Source organism: Melanotaenia boesemani, chromosome 13 (assembly GCF_017639745.1).
Source record: "Melanotaenia boesemani isolate fMelBoe1 chromosome 13, fMelBoe1.pri, whole genome shotgun sequence".
In the NCBI taxonomy this organism is placed as follows: Eukaryota; Metazoa; Chordata; class Actinopteri; order Atheriniformes; family Melanotaeniidae; genus Melanotaenia; species Melanotaenia boesemani.
The window spans coordinates 7598803-7614130 of record NC_055694.1 but is presented as its reverse complement, the minus strand read 5'-3'; the positions used below and the strand labels follow the sequence as shown (position 1 = coordinate 7614130).

Here is a 15328-nt window from a genome sequence, read left to right as displayed (position 1 = left end):
AAAATTCTCATTGACTGATAAACTTGTCATGACCTGATACTGATATTCTTTATTAAGAAATAATCAGCTTTTTCATTTTTGTGTAATCTAACGGTTGAAATGAACACAAATTACACACAAACTGATCATTTCACTGCAAGGACACTTTAATTTATCAGAAGCAATAAATATTCACATCTCAATTCTCTATTCTTTCAGTACACATAATACATACACAAAGAAAAAATGAAATCATGTTTAAAATAATATCAATAAGTGCACTGACATATAAATGTTTATTCAGGCTTGAATTTTTATCACTGTAATTCATTCTCACACCTTTAGTCTGAAAAAAAAGAAAAGAAAAAGAGGTCAATAATCCTTTAGGCCAACGTATCCAACGTCTCTAGTTGTATATGTGCATACTTAGTGGCACCCACATGCACGCACCTGAATACAGAATGGGAATTTATCCCATCTCTATAAGAAGCCTATGTATAGTTTTATTATGTACATTCATGTTTATACAGTACAGTCTATTCAATAAGTGCAGATATATTCATGCAAGAAGAGTCAAAAAAGACACCATAAAAAGAAAAGGATAGTTAACACATATGTCTAAAATCTTCATTTAACATTCTTGACTCTCTCCAACCCTTCTTAAAATCCTTTTTGTGATAATTCAAACCTTGAATTTTGGCATCTTTTATCAGCAGCTTGCTTTTTATTGTCCCCTTCCTGGATCAAAATATATGCAGTTTTCCCCTTTTATATTGCGCTGTAAGGAAATTACACCAGTGCTCAATTTTTCCTTAAAAAATTGCAGTAGCAAAAGGAATAACACCTACGCAAGGCTCACAGGAGAGGAAGGGGGCTGGCAGGTAGCGGGAACAGGAAATACAGTATTTACTTGCAGGTTATATTACATTCTTGACTTTCGTAATGTATTCAAACAAGAAGCCCTAAGCAAGATGCCAAGGCATCAGAAAATGTAATAAAGAGATTTCTGAAAGTATCAGAAGAGGGAGGATTAGAAGAAGGCCATTTCTGACTGAAGACATCACATATGCAAAACCACAAAACCTCATGTAAAAGCGTGCTTCTTTCAGAACATAGAAAAATAGAAAAACACACAATGACTAAATCTGATGACTGGGAAATGGTGGGCATACAGCCGATGCCCTTTACAATAACGAGTATCAGATTTCCAAAACCACATTTAAACCTTTTTTTTTTTTTTACCCAGTACTTGGGGACTCATAAGAAATCAAAAATAAAAGATCAAATTATAATCATTCTGTAAATTCAAGTTTTGTTGGTCACGCCATCTTAAGAAGTTGTGCCTATTTGCTGGCAATTAACAGAACAGAGAAGGAGGAATTTAAAGTGTTCATATCAATTTGAACAAAATCATTCATTTTAACAGTCAAAAATACTAATCTTTAAAAACGAAACTCAATGGGAATTATGATACTATGAAAATAAACCACACCTCACATAACAGAATACCCTCAAGTGTTTATAGCAAACAGAGAGAACCTGTATGTGCATACACTCTATAACCACATACAAACATCAGCTGATATAATTAGTCACTGATCAAAACAATTATTAGACAATATTCATCATACTCATAGCAGGAATATCGTAATATCAATAACACGAGAAGCTTCAGAAACATTCAAAATATATTATTGTTTGTATTACTGATTTCCATACCCCACTTGGAAAGCGTTATAAAGCCTGGTGACTGTTGTTGATGTGTAAAAGACCCTTAAGCAGAACCGTGCACTGTTTTAGAAGTTTAAGACACAGCAACAAATCTGAGGTTTTCTTTTGGAAAAATAAAAGAGTTTAATAAATAATATGTTAAAAAGCTGTCAGTAAAGCTTTACCTGCAAAAATGAATGGAGACATAATGAAGCCAAGTAAATTATTGCAAAGTCAAGGGACTTTTTTCTATCATCTTTAAGTAAGTATATTTCCCCTGTTGTTTAATGCAAAACTCTGCTGGAATGCATTTCATAGTTCAGTCTTTATTTACATCATTATGTAATCATGTAAATAAGTATGGTCTCCGTTATTCCAGTGTTGCATTATCCCGTCTTGGTACTGTACATATAAATAGTCTCATTCATACTCAACTAGACTTCAAACAATTAAAACTGTGGCAATATATTTAGATATAGATTTAATTTCATTTAAATTATATGGCTATAGATTTTTTTTCTTTGATTGTATGTGGCAATATGTAGAGTGTGTTCATGTAGTGAATGCATGTTTGTTGCAGGATGCGGGCACGTGCCATTTAACTTGTTTTACACCTTATCTCCACCTACATATGTGGGAAGCGGAGGTGAAAGTAACAGAGACGAAGCAAGCTGCGTTTCCTCTTGTCACCAGCGCTGCTGCTGTTACTTTCTGTCCTGGCAGATTTGGCTCTGGCTCTAAATCTGCCCACCTCCTCCAATCTGTTATCCGACCTTTGGACCCTGGAGCCCCATGTCCTGCTCACACCACGGTACTTATCCGGTTGATAGGTTTGGATTTGGAGCTGCCCCCTGTACCTGTTGCCCCAGCTCCCGTCACCTGCGGCCCCTGCTGAGGCTGCCCGGGGTGCTGGGGGGGGTGAGGGGAGAGAGGTGTAAGAGGGGTAAGGGGGGACGAAGGGGGGGGTAAAGGGGAGTGTGGTGGGGGAGGGGGGATAGAAGAAAGAGGAGGGTACTGGGGCAGATACGGGGCGGCGGACGCTGCGTGATGTGCATTGACGGAGCCGGATGGTAGATTGTGCGGCAGAGTGCCGAATATGAAGTGTGTTTGGTGGGTGGAGTGGCTGGCTGGGTGTGGTGTGTGCACGTGTCCGGGGTGGGTTTGGGAGTGTGAGTGGAGGTGGGGGTGGGAGTGAGACAGGGTTAATGGTTGCTTGGTACCAGGGCCGCTGCCCCCTCTGATGGAGTGTGTGGGCTGTGCGTGGTAGAGGGCAAACTGTGGGTTCTGGGAATGTTGGGAGAGAGGAGAAAGGGGTGGGGGACATCCTACCACCATGTTGGTGTAACGACCCGGAAGTCCATGCTGGGAGAGCTGGGAGAGATGGGCCAGCTGAGGGTGCTGGATGTGCGGTGGGCCGAGGGGTGCACGACAGGCTAGTGGGCCTCTCTGTAAAGTATGAGGAGGCACACCTTGCAAAGGTGGAGGGACAGTTTGGACGTGGTAGCGATGGTGATGGTAGTAAGGTGGTGGAGGCTGTACGGTGCCTGCGTGACAGTACTGTGCGTGCAGTGCCTGGATCTTGGAAGCACCCCCCTCCAACTGGCATAGAGATGAAGGGGAGTGAGGTGGGGGCCCTCCCGTAGTCGGTGGGGGTACAGGTGCGGGGTAAGGTGGCCCCGGTGGAATAAGGGGCCCTGGTGGTTTGGCGCGTTTGCTGCCGAAGAGGGAGCCCAGGAAGGAGCCGCTGTTGTTGCTGCTGTTGGTCCCCCCAGGGCCGCTCCCCACTCCTGCTCTCTCTACACTGCTGGAGACTCCGCCAACTCCTGTCCCAGCAGTGGTATGTTGCTGCCCCGGCCCACCCCCCACCCCCGTCCCGGGGCTCAGGATGGGGCGGTGAGGCCGGAAGTCTTCTGTTCCGTAGCAGCCTGGGAGCACACCAGGCACAGGATAGCGCTGGTGAGGCTGTGGGCTGCTAATGATGGAGCCCTGGAAGATAAAGTATCACCGGACTTTAGAAAAAACACAGGAGGACTGCAAAACTCCCAGTCCTGCTTGCATCTTCACAAAACACATGCTTTTAAATACACTTAACTCATGCGAAGGTAATCAGTGCAGGACACATGCATACTGTACACACTGAGCGTGCTTGGGCAGTGCACCAGCAAGGAGAAATGTAAGTCTGTTGAAAGTTACAGCTCTACATCTAGTCTTACAGAGAGACTTACTTCCATTGTACTGTCCAGAGAACCAACACTGTTCCTGCGACCACGTTTCCCTGCACCCCACCAGGAAGAATCAGGTTAGGAAAGCGTGAAGATTGGTTCAATTTTATTTCAAAAGAAAAAAGCCATATGAGCTGCGTGTAAATGTCAGCAAGAAAGAGCAACAAGATGTAGCAATTGAAACCCAGATCAAGATCATGCTTCCCAGTTCATCCCAGCTGACAGTAATGAAATAGAACTGACCCTGTATCCATGGAAATGCTGTCTTACCTGTGTCAGAAAGGTCCCTGAGAGATGAGCTGAGCGCTGTGCGTTTGAGACCCTCACCCACTGAGCAGTTGTCATCGAAACTTGTCCTTCCCAAGGTGCCATTCACAACATCGCTCTTCACACCTACACCTCCTCCAACCACACTCCCAGTCAGCAAGCTGGGTCGCATCACACCTTTCTGTTTCTCTAACTCCGCTGTAAATTCACAAAGTGTGACCAGGGGAATTTTAAATGAGAGGGGGAGACATAACATGGAGAAAAATGAGCAATATAGCATGTTAAACAAACACTTGACAAACTCTCCATCATCTCACAAACAGGGCTATTGTTGTACATGCCTCTGCTTCTTAACAGTTAACATTATGATTCACAGGAGTGGCCAGCAGATGGGGTGCTTACATTCCACTCTATATTTCTCCATCTCTTGCACTTCAGCAACGCTCTCCCTGAGGTCACTAACAAAGCGTGTGCGGTCTTGCTGACTGGGTGCCATAAATACAATAAGAACCTTCCTCTCTCCACCCAAGCTGGCAGAGGTCAGGCGGATGCCATGAGGGTAGTCTAGATGCAAACAATAAAAAACAAACCCTTTTATGGAAAATGAAAAATAAGAATGACTGAAAGGTACAAAATGGAAATTGTTTCTTACATGAGTTCTGGAACATGTGCACTTGCATCTCAACCAAAGGGAAAGATTGTCTGAAACTATAAGTTACTGAGGTTTTCTTCTTCTGGAAAATTTTTGTCACCTGGTTATAAAACGTAAACAGAATTATTTTTGATAGGGCTTTTTAAAATAAGATAAGCTAACACCTTTTAAAAAAGTATTAATGTAAATCTTACCACCAGCAGGTCATTAAAGAGAAAAACCTCTCGTTGGTGCACTCCCGTCCTTTGAGGTCTATTGGGGTCAGGCACCTCATAAAGCTGACAGCAACACACCAGCCTTCGATGGGGAAGGGACAGAACCTATACAGAAAAACAGCCCACATAAATAAATAAACTTTTTGCAACAACATATCACAGAGCCCCATGTGATCCATTTGTTGGTTTTAGAAACTTACAGGTTTCTTGCCCACAATAACCCTCTCCACTGCCTGCACTTGGGACACATGGTCATCATTGGTCCGCAGCTCCCATTTCTGTATCCGCTGGTAGATCCCAACCAACAGGTCCCTGGGGATATCCTGGCCATTGTCTACACCTAGTTCAGAGTAAAATATAAAGAACCATTCAGGTCAGTTACAGTTACATAAAGTAAAATCATGCTGAAATCAGTGAGTGTCTCTTTAAGTCATGCAGTGAGTGCATTGGTCCAACAGCACCTCTCAAGTTCTTGATGAAATCCTCTAGTTTCATCTTCCTCTCAGCTTTGACATTGGGACTGTACATATCTGTGTTGAGAAGGATTATGGCAAAAGCCAAGATGAAGATGGTGTCGGGGTTCTGGAACTGCCGAACCAGGGTCGGATTACAAACACAATATCTCTGGCTGAGGACAAGAACAAGTCCAAATGCTTTATATTTACATAGTAGCTAAAACAGCTAAAATCCAGGCCTTTAGTTGTCTGTCATAAACAAACCTGAACGCCTCTATGAGCCTCTCCACTTTTTGGGCTTCTCCTTGAACTTTAATTTGGGCCTGGAATTTCCTCAGAGCATCATCGATATCCATACCAGAGAAATCCATCTCATCCACCACACAGCTGGAAGACACACATCAGACGTCAACGTTAAACCTCTTTTAATACACACTTACTGAGCTCAGAAACTCTGATGTAGAGCTTAAAGGTGGCATGTAAAGGAGGTAGCATGTAAAAAAACATCAATGATGGATAATACATTTTTAGAAACGGTTTCTATGGTATCTAATCACTTTACTATTCTGTTATGTTTTTATTCTCTAAGTATGAGCTATTTAAATCTACTTTCTCCAGCTCCCATGTATGTGTATGCTTTAAAACTTCTGTACTGGCCTTGTTTGAAAGATACGGAATCACCATTTGGATAAGTAATGCCTTAAAAGGCACATAGATGAAGACAGATGTAAACAATATTTAAGTAGTTACCTGTAGTGCAGTCATTGCTGCACATGAGACCACTGATTCACTCACAGACGAAAGCATGTTTATGTCTGGAAGAATTTTGGCCACCGACAGTCACTGTTCATTCACAACTGTGCTTGACATCTGAAGTAATTTCTATGCTGATCTTTACCACTAAATGGCAGTAATTCTTACACACTGTATCTTTAAATGTCCAGTCTAATGTTAAGGTTTCCCCAGATGTTGCATTCATTCAAACACTGTATTAGAAATTATTTGAATATTACTTTCTCACTTGTTTGTCTTGTACTCTCTGATTTATTATTGCTGCTTGCCAGAAGAAAAAAAAAATCTTTTTTGATTACTCACTCTAAAACATCTTTGTTGAACTGTTTCTGTCGGTTTCCCAGGAATTCTCCAATCATCTGCCTGCTGAGGCCCTTTCTCTCCAGGATGAAACGAGCAATCCCAACAGGGGTGTCTGATACAAAACCTCTCTCTATCAGGTACTGGATGCCTTTCTCTGGCTTCCTACAGTTGAAGAAACATTACCTTAAATATTCTCCCTGCTTTTGAATGAACAGCATTAGAACTGTTACTCATTAGTGTGCTTGTCATACTATAACATCTTACTTGTTGAAGAGATTGAGACCGATGCGGTACTGGCGTCTCTGCACCACATCACTGTTGAATGGTGGTGAGTCCCAGCTATGCCGGCTCTCCCTCTGGTAGGTCTGCTTGCCCAGAGGAGGCAGCGGCTCCCGCAAGCTGTCTTGAGACGAAGAGCCCGAGCTGCAGTTGACTGTCTCATTAGAGTTGGTGGTGGAGTTGAGTGAGTCATTGTCTCCGTCAGAGCAGCACGGCTGCTCCAGACCACCAGGTGGCAGAGCTGTTGATGAGGAGGAGGACAGAGGAGTGGTGGGAGGCTGCTGAGGGGAGGAGGAAGATGAAGGTGTATCAGGGTACTGATGGTGGTGGATAGGGTGGTGGTGATGATGGTGGTGGGCTGCCACCTGGTGTGGGATATGCGTGGGTATGGGTCTGCCAGGAGCTCGGGTCTGACCCTGTGCAGCTCCTGTGGAGGAGGTGCGGGTGCCTGTGTTGGGGGAGTGTTTGAGGGTTCCCTGAGGGGAGCTGGAACCCACTCCAGGTTCCTGCTCATAGACCAGCTGTCTGTTCAGGGAGCCCCGGTCTGAACGGTCACTCATATCTACTGAGCTGTCACTGGGTGGCTCAATAGTGAGAAGAGGCAGGTGTGCACCTCTTTGACGATAATCTCTGCACTCTGTACATGGGGTACTGCGCCGACTGTTACTGCTGCCTCCTCCCTCGGTATCTCTGCTGTCCTCACGACCTCCCACACCACCACCGGGGCCCCAGTATTCTGTATCTGTGCTGCTGGGCGCCCGGTCAAGGGATAGTGGAGAGGATGGCATGCCGTCATCCATGTAAAGGGTGACATCGCTGTACGAGGTGGCTGTACTGTCACCGTGCATACTGAGCCCTCCTCCAGCTCCTCTTCCTCTTTCTCCCAAACCTCTTTGGGAGGAGGGGTTGCTGCTGCTGCTCCACATGCACTCTCCAAAGTCTTCACTGATTCCTCCTCCTTCCCTGCTGCCTTCCTGGGAGTCATCACGACCCGTGCGGCAGGTAAGTGCATCATCTATGGAGTCAGCTAAGGACTTAACCTAAAGACAACAGAGAGGAGCTGTTATACTGCAATTCTGAGCATAAAATTGTTTCAACATGATGGTTTTCTGGGTCTGAGCTTGACATACAAAAAGAGAGCATTTTAGTTTGTCGGATTAGATTTTGTCATTTATTTAATCTGTTTTGTTATGCTCAATTCAGGTCTCAATGTCACTCAATGAGCCTGAACTCTGCGTGCCGGACTTGTTGGATAGGATAGTGACATCTAATATGTGCATTTCTAGAGATGTCGCTGCCCTGCAACGTCCCAAGGCTGAGACACTGCACTATACAACTTTTTCTTCCAGGATGCTGCATGATGCTGTAGCAGAGTTTCGCTTTATGCATTGCGTCACACACTAGCAAGCACATATAAACACACAGGCTGGTTTGAACATGCACCATTATCAGATTCAGCAAATAAATGTCAAAGGACATTATCGTAGAAAGACCTCACAGTGTGGGTAGGATGCAAGATGGATGCTAAATTAGCCATTGAAGGGGTGGGGTGCTATCTTTCACCACTACTTTTGGCTATGAAAACTAATTCAGGCACACTGCATATATGGGCATTTTTGTACATTTTACTCAGCTTTTTTTTTTGTTTTATTTGGTAATTACTTTGGCTGTGTTACTGTTACCCTTTAATAACATTTTTCTTCTTTTTCTATCACCTCTTACATATGCTGTTGATACTTTTTGTACCCTCTGTCCTCACACAAAAACACTGCTATAAATTGATCAAACATCAATATTAATATATTTTTCTTTTTGTTTTTTCAAAAATCACATAAACTACAGACCTGCTCAAAACTACCAAACATTCAATATTTTAGGATTTTAATCCATATACTGCTAGTTTGACTTTTTCAATTATTGCATTATTTGTTACAAAAATGAATAAAAAAAAAGGATGCCACTAAATCTAATTAGTTCTGTTTATTTGCTCTTGTTGTACTTAAGAAGCTTTGGCAGGATAGTTTTGTAGGACTTGGAATATGCATTGAACCACTTGTTTTAAGGTATTTCTGACTTGTCTAAAAGCCTTGTTTTCTTGATTCATGAAATCTTAGAAGTGTCACTCTTACTGCAGAGGCAGAATTTTTGAGTTCATTATAGACGGAATCTTCTCAAATTAAGTGCTTTTTTCAGTGCATCATACAATACAGAACACAACAGATTTTACCTGTTTGGAAAAGGAGTCCTCCAGGTGGGTGTAGTCTCCTGGGCGTTCTGGATCGGGGGAGTGAGGGGGCCCTATAGCCACACTGTGGGTGAAGTTCGTCTGTGTCTGGGCCTGCTGCTGAGGCTGCCGCTCATCAAAGGAATACTGGAGTCTCATGTTTGATAGGATGATGCGGCGTGTCATCCGACTCTCTGAGGCAGAGCTTCGGAGGCGCTCAAAGTTCTTGTTCATGCGATACTGTCTGAAGGCCGTCTGAATGGTCTTCGCTGCTCTGCGGCTTACAAAGGAGCCTCCATACTTTCTCTCCAACATTTCCACCTGCAAAGGTAGGGATATAAAAAAATAAGAAGAGGTTGTGGACTCCTGGTGGGAGTGGTCTCTAGTAAACTCCAAAGAAAGACCAACAGTACTATCAGTATTATTACCTTCTTATCTTGCAGATCTGTGGAGAGTTCATAGCTGTCAGATAGAGCCTTGCACCTTTTGTTTTCCTCTTCTTCTTGTTTGCGAAGGGCCAGACTTGCAGGTTGGTGGCGCGTTCTCAGCGCCCAGGCCAGGCTAGCTGAGCTGGAGGCTGCCACGGATGGGGGGCCCCTGGAACCAGGAGGACCGCTGCTGCTGTCACTGTAGAGTTCTGAGCCTCGAATGTAAGGCATCTGGCTGAAGGGACTGTCTTTGTGGGTGCCAGTCTCTGGACACTGGGATTCTCCTTCCACACTACAGAGGAAAAGGAGCAGAAGCTGTTAAGATGAGTCACCGTTTGCACAAACTATAATAACAAACACTTTTACATGCAAAATAGAGGCTGAATGAGTGGTTGATAGAGTGGTACTTCAGATCTGACTAAAAATGGACTTACTTGTAAAGTTTAGAGCGGTGCAAAACATACCATCTCCTACTGGAATGCATGGTGGATTTGTATCATCTGTAAATACATATTCTTTCCAAGCAGTATCAGTCCTGACACCTGACAAATTTCCGCTTTTACATAGTTAATTGGTAATCCAGCAGATATAAAGTTTTAGGTCTTTAGTCTCTTTAAGAGCCCAGAGTTTAGTTAATATTTCACAAAGCCAGCTAGTGGGTTCTTCATTGCTATGTCTTCCTTGTCAATCACAACAGCCATAAAGCATTTTTAAAGTCATCAGTTAACACACTCCTCCATTGCCTCACACCAGCAACATCATAATGACAGGAAAGACCGGGTTGTTATGTTAGAAGCAGGTGTAAAACAGGCAGCACCAGCTTACTGCGAAATGTGACATAATACCCGCATTAAAATCTCCTCTCAGATTTTCTCTCAGTCCATTACACAGAAATAATTGGAGCGATTTTCAACGGTGTCCTGTTTGCAGTCGGTATTGTAATAATATTATTATAATCACTAAACGTCAAGTAAATCCAGAAATCCTTCTGTGTCCCGTTACAACGTTTTGACCTGATAAAAATCCACCCGAGTCAGTCACTTAGTGTGTGTTTGGGGAAAACAGCCACAGTCCTGCCTGTGTTCCTGCCTACATTTCCTGCTTGTGTTGGCCACACCCCCATCTGTCAGCTGTGCCCGGTCCCACATCGAGACAACAAGTACAGCCAGGGTTAGGAATGTGTGGGAGCATGATGTTCAGTGAATGAAAATGGCTAGTTATGACAGAAAAGCACTGCTTATGTGGTTTCAGCCTTTAGCATACATTTGGTTCTATATCACCCATCTGTTTATATAGCCAAAAAGAACTGAAATGGTTCCTTATTACTTAATAATTTTGGATTTAAGTGGGTGACCCGCTGCCTTCTTTTCCCCGCCCCCTTTCTCGCCATTGTTCCACAAGACTGCAGACTTCCTGAGTTTGTGTGTCTTTAATAAACAAAAAGACCAGTAGGAAAAGCCCTCTCAGGGAACAAGGAAGCATTTTAATTAGTTGAAATTCTGATCTTATTAGTGATAGTGAAAAGCAAACATCATCAGTTACTTCTTACACCAACACTTGGAATGAGCAGCAGGAAAACGTTGAACAATGTCCTTTGGCAGGACATCCTGTGCATTCAAGCGACACATGACTTGGCTAAATTATTGTTGAATCTAACAACAGCACCGGGGTCAGTGCTGTTATGTTGCATAACACAAGAGTAATTCAAAAGTGCAGTAAAAAAGGGAAAACTCTGACACCTACAGGGAAGTGCACATTACCACAAATAAAAATCTAACAGCAAATCACTGTATCTATATTTTGTTAGACTATATTATGCATTTAATAAAGTGTGCTTTTGGGGAGCATGTTTTGGATTTAAAGCAACAAGTTCTTCTGGACAACTCCATCTCTTTTTAAAAAATGATTTCTGTGCAGCATCGTTTTTATTCCTGCTCCTTTGCTTCTTAAATAGAGAGACTGAGAAGAGGGAGGGGGTTGCTTGGTGACGGTTGCCGTGGGACCTCTGTGGGCGGTGAGGCAGTTGTTAGGAAGAAAAGCGTAGTTGCCATGACAATGTATTGTGTGTTATCATTATTAAGGTGGGTGTTGAAGACGCTTCACAGGTTGTGAATGACTACATAATACTCGCCTTTTCATTTGTGCAGCTGAAGTAACACATTTGCAAAGAGCAAATCAGGCAAATATTGCATCGTCTTAACTTGTTGATTTATAAAAGCTAATCATTACAAAATGAAATTAAGTAGGTACTGTCATACTGTCTTGAATATAATTTAAATAAAATGTGTGTAACTGAAACCAACTGCTTAAAATGGCTTGTAGGAAACTTATTACATTAGTGACTGCAGAGTGCAGGTAGATGCATAAAATTGTCACGTTTCTGTAATTTTACTAGGAACAGATGGTATTTTCATTTAACCGAGTCACTGGCAAATAAATTAGGAATTTCAAAACAACTTTAAGTGGCGAAAAATCTTTTTTAGCATTTTAGCAGTAAAATGTAATGTTTTATACTACATGGTGATTTGTACAGGAAAACATTCAGGTGCAACCTTGTTTTAATTCATATTCAAGCTCTATCCCAAACCAACAGAGGCTGATAGTTTAATTAAAAAGTGAAACATTGTTGGACAATATTGGGTTGGATAGGACTTTAATTAATTGTATTAATTGTATTTGAAAGAGTATTAAATAATGGGAAATGTAATCATGTTGCAAGTTTGCAAATTACTTTGCAAGTTTTCATTGTAAGTGACAGGTTCATGAAATGCAAAATGTTGGCAAACGTCAGGAAAGTGCAGGATTATAACAACAACGGTGTATTCACCATTTACAATTTTACAGTCAGTGTTTCTAATGTATTAGTTAGTTATTACCTTAAATGGTTATTTACATTATTCAGTTCACAACCATCTTGGCAGTTATTTTTTATCCATCACATTAAGTATTTTAAACAGGCATCTGTTGGGAAACTGACCGTTAGAGCTAAAACCAGTAAGCAGGTAGGTCCAGATGCTCTGCACCTCCACACATAGTGAAACATCCACACATAGTGAAACATTAGGGATGGCACTGAAAGCCACCTTCAAGCTATTTGCTTTAGATCTGTACTAATGTACAGTCTGCTTGATTATATACAACTGCATGATTTCATATCTTTCCACAAACAGTAGCTTTTGTTTAAAGAAGCAAAGTTACTGATTGAAACCTATTAAAATCCATCATCTCATCCTCTTCTTTTAAACACACAGGAGAAAATATTTGTGAAAACCACCAAAATGCTCACTTTGGACCCAGCGTTTGCTGTTTTTTGCAACTGCAGAAGTATGCAACATGGTGAACTTGACAAATAAGGATATGTCTACGGGAAAAAAACATGTTTTACATTAAAGAAAATAGATTAGAAGACTAATAGATCTCAGTAAATTCCACATATACTATTAGTTTAAGGATCAGGTGTTACTCATTTTTACTTTTTATTTCTTTGCTCTTAGACAGTCATGTGACATTAGGTAATTGCCTACATTGCTGCTAGCGTTCCCTGTTCTGCTTCTGATCTCCATTCACCAGTTCCTTCTCAGCCAGTCAGCCCTTCCATTTGTATCCTTTGGTTTACATATCTGCCAGATTGTCTTTGTCCTGGCATCTTACAGCTTTCCACTGTTCACTTTCAGTCTGTCCTTGTTTGTTTTTGGATTTTCCCAGTCTGCTCAGTATGCTTTGATTGGCTTCCTAGGTTTTTGCATAACTATATCTGAGTGGTGCCTTTGAGTATTTATTTTGCTCTCTAATTAAGGACCTCAAAATTGTATTTTCAAAAACTATAATTCTGCAGAGCAGTTCAGAATAGTTCAGTCAACCCAGACAAACTTGTTTTACTTAATTAGCAGACACTATAAAATAAGAAGTTTCATTCACTGCTGCTTGTAAGATAGGACAACTTCACAAAATGAAGAATTTAAGTTATGAAGACTCCTCCCTGAGCCGCCACCTTATCGTGGTGGAAGAGTTTGTGTGTCCTGACGATCCTAGCAGCTATGTTGTCGGGGGCTCATGCCCTTGCTAGGGTCACCCATGGCAAACCGGTGTCTAGGGGAGTGATCAGACAAAGTGCGGCTGAAATCACCCTTATGATGATGAAAAAACAAGGAACAAGGTTTCCCTTGCCCGGATGTGAGTCACCAGGGCCCCCCTCTGGAGCCCTCCCGTGGGCTCACCACCTGCAGAAGGGGCCATGGGGGTCGGGTGCATTGTGAGCTGGGCGGCTGCCAGAGGCGGGGACCCTGGCCTCTGGGGGTGTGATCCTCGGCTACATAAGCTAGCTCTATGGACGTGGAATGTCACCTCTCTGGCGGGGAAGGAGCCTGAGCTGGTGCGTAAGGTTGAGCGGTTCCGGCTAGATATAGTTGGACTCACCTCGACGCACGGCTTGGGCTCTGGAACCACTGTCCTCGAGAGGGGCTGGACCCCATTCCATTCTGGAGTTGCTCCCGGTGAGAGGTGCCGAGCAGGTGTGGGCATGCTCATTGCTCCCCGACTTGGCACCTGTACGGTTGGGGTTTAACCCGGTGGGTGAAAGGGTAACCCCCCTCCGGCCTGTCCCGGGGGGGGGACAGGTCCTGACTGTTGTTTGTGCTTATGCGGGGGGGGGAGCATTCCTTCCGGGGACTCCCTCGTTCTGCTGGGGACTTCAATGCTCACGTGGGCAATGTCAGTGAGACCTGGAGGGGTGTGATTGGGAGGAACGGCCCCCCTAATCTAAATCCGAGTGGTGCTTCTGTGCTCGTCATGGACTGTCCATAACGAACACCTTGTTCAGACATAAGAGTGTCCACATGTGCACTTGGCACCAGGACACTCTAGGCCGCAGTTCAATGATCGACTTTGTAGTCGTGTCGTCGGACTTGCGGCCGCATGTCCTGGACACTACGGTGAAGAGAGGGCCGGAGCTGTCAACTGATCACCACCTGGTGGTGAGTTGGCTCAGATGGTGGGGGAGGATGCCGGTCAGGCCTGGTAGACCCAAGCGTGTTGTGAGGGTCTGCTGGGAACGTCTGGCAGAGTCCCCTGTCAGAAAGAGTTTCCATCTCCGGCAGAGCTTCAACCATGTCCCGGGGAGGCGAGGAACATTGAGTCCGAATAGGCTGTGTTCTGTGCCTCTATTGTCGAGGCGGCCAGCCGAAGCTGTGGCCATACGGTTGTCGGTGCCTGTTGTGGCGGTAACCCCCAAACTCGTTGGTGGACACCGGCAGTAAGGGATGCCGTCAGGCTGAAGAAGGAGTCCTATCGGGCCTTTTTGGCCTGTGGGACTCCAAAGGCAGCTGATGGATATCGGCAGGCTAAGCGGAGCGCAGCTTCGGCGGTCGCTAAGGCAACAACTCGGGCATGGGAGGAGTTTGGAGAGGCCATGGAGAATGACTTCCGGACGGCTTCGAGGAGATTCTGGTCCACCATCCGTCGGCTCAGGAGGGGAAAGCGGTGCTCCGTCAACACTGTGTACAGTGGGGATGGGGGGGCTGCTCAAAAGCTCCTCAGTGGCAAGGTCCCGGGAGTGGATGAGGTCCGCCAAGAGTTCCTTAAGGCTCTGGATGCTGTAGGGCTGTCTTGGTTGACACGCCTCTGCAGCATCGTATGGACATAGGGGACAGTTCCCCTGGACTGGCAGACTGGGGTGGTGGTCCCCCTCTTCAAAAAGGGGGACCAGAGGGTGTGCTCCAATTACAGGGGGATCACACTCCTCAGCCTCCCCGGTAAGGTCTATTCGGGGGTACTTGAGAGGAGGGTCCGTCAGATAGTCGAACC

At 44.1% G+C, this 15328-nt stretch overlaps 1 protein-coding gene across 1 annotated transcript in view; it reads right to left on the bottom strand.

The window, feature by feature from the left end:
* Window positions 1–122: 122 nt before the first annotated feature.
* Window positions 123–15328, bottom strand: part of iqsec2b (IQ motif and Sec7 domain ArfGEF 2b) — a 33910-nt gene continuing 18704 nt past the window's right edge. The window contains 14 exon segments of the mRNA XM_042003270.1: window positions 123–2608; window positions 2611–3675; window positions 3915–3964; window positions 4182–4376; window positions 4581–4742; window positions 4831–4930; window positions 5025–5150; window positions 5246–5385; window positions 5507–5673; window positions 5765–5887; window positions 6596–6757; window positions 6860–7914; window positions 9102–9419; window positions 9527–9818. Of these exon segments, the coding sequence (XP_041859204.1) occupies window positions 2315–2608; window positions 2611–3675; window positions 3915–3964; window positions 4182–4376; window positions 4581–4742; window positions 4831–4930; window positions 5025–5150; window positions 5246–5385; window positions 5507–5673; window positions 5765–5887; window positions 6596–6757; window positions 6860–7914; window positions 9102–9419; window positions 9527–9818 (4249 nt within the window). The 3' untranslated portion in view covers window positions 123–2314.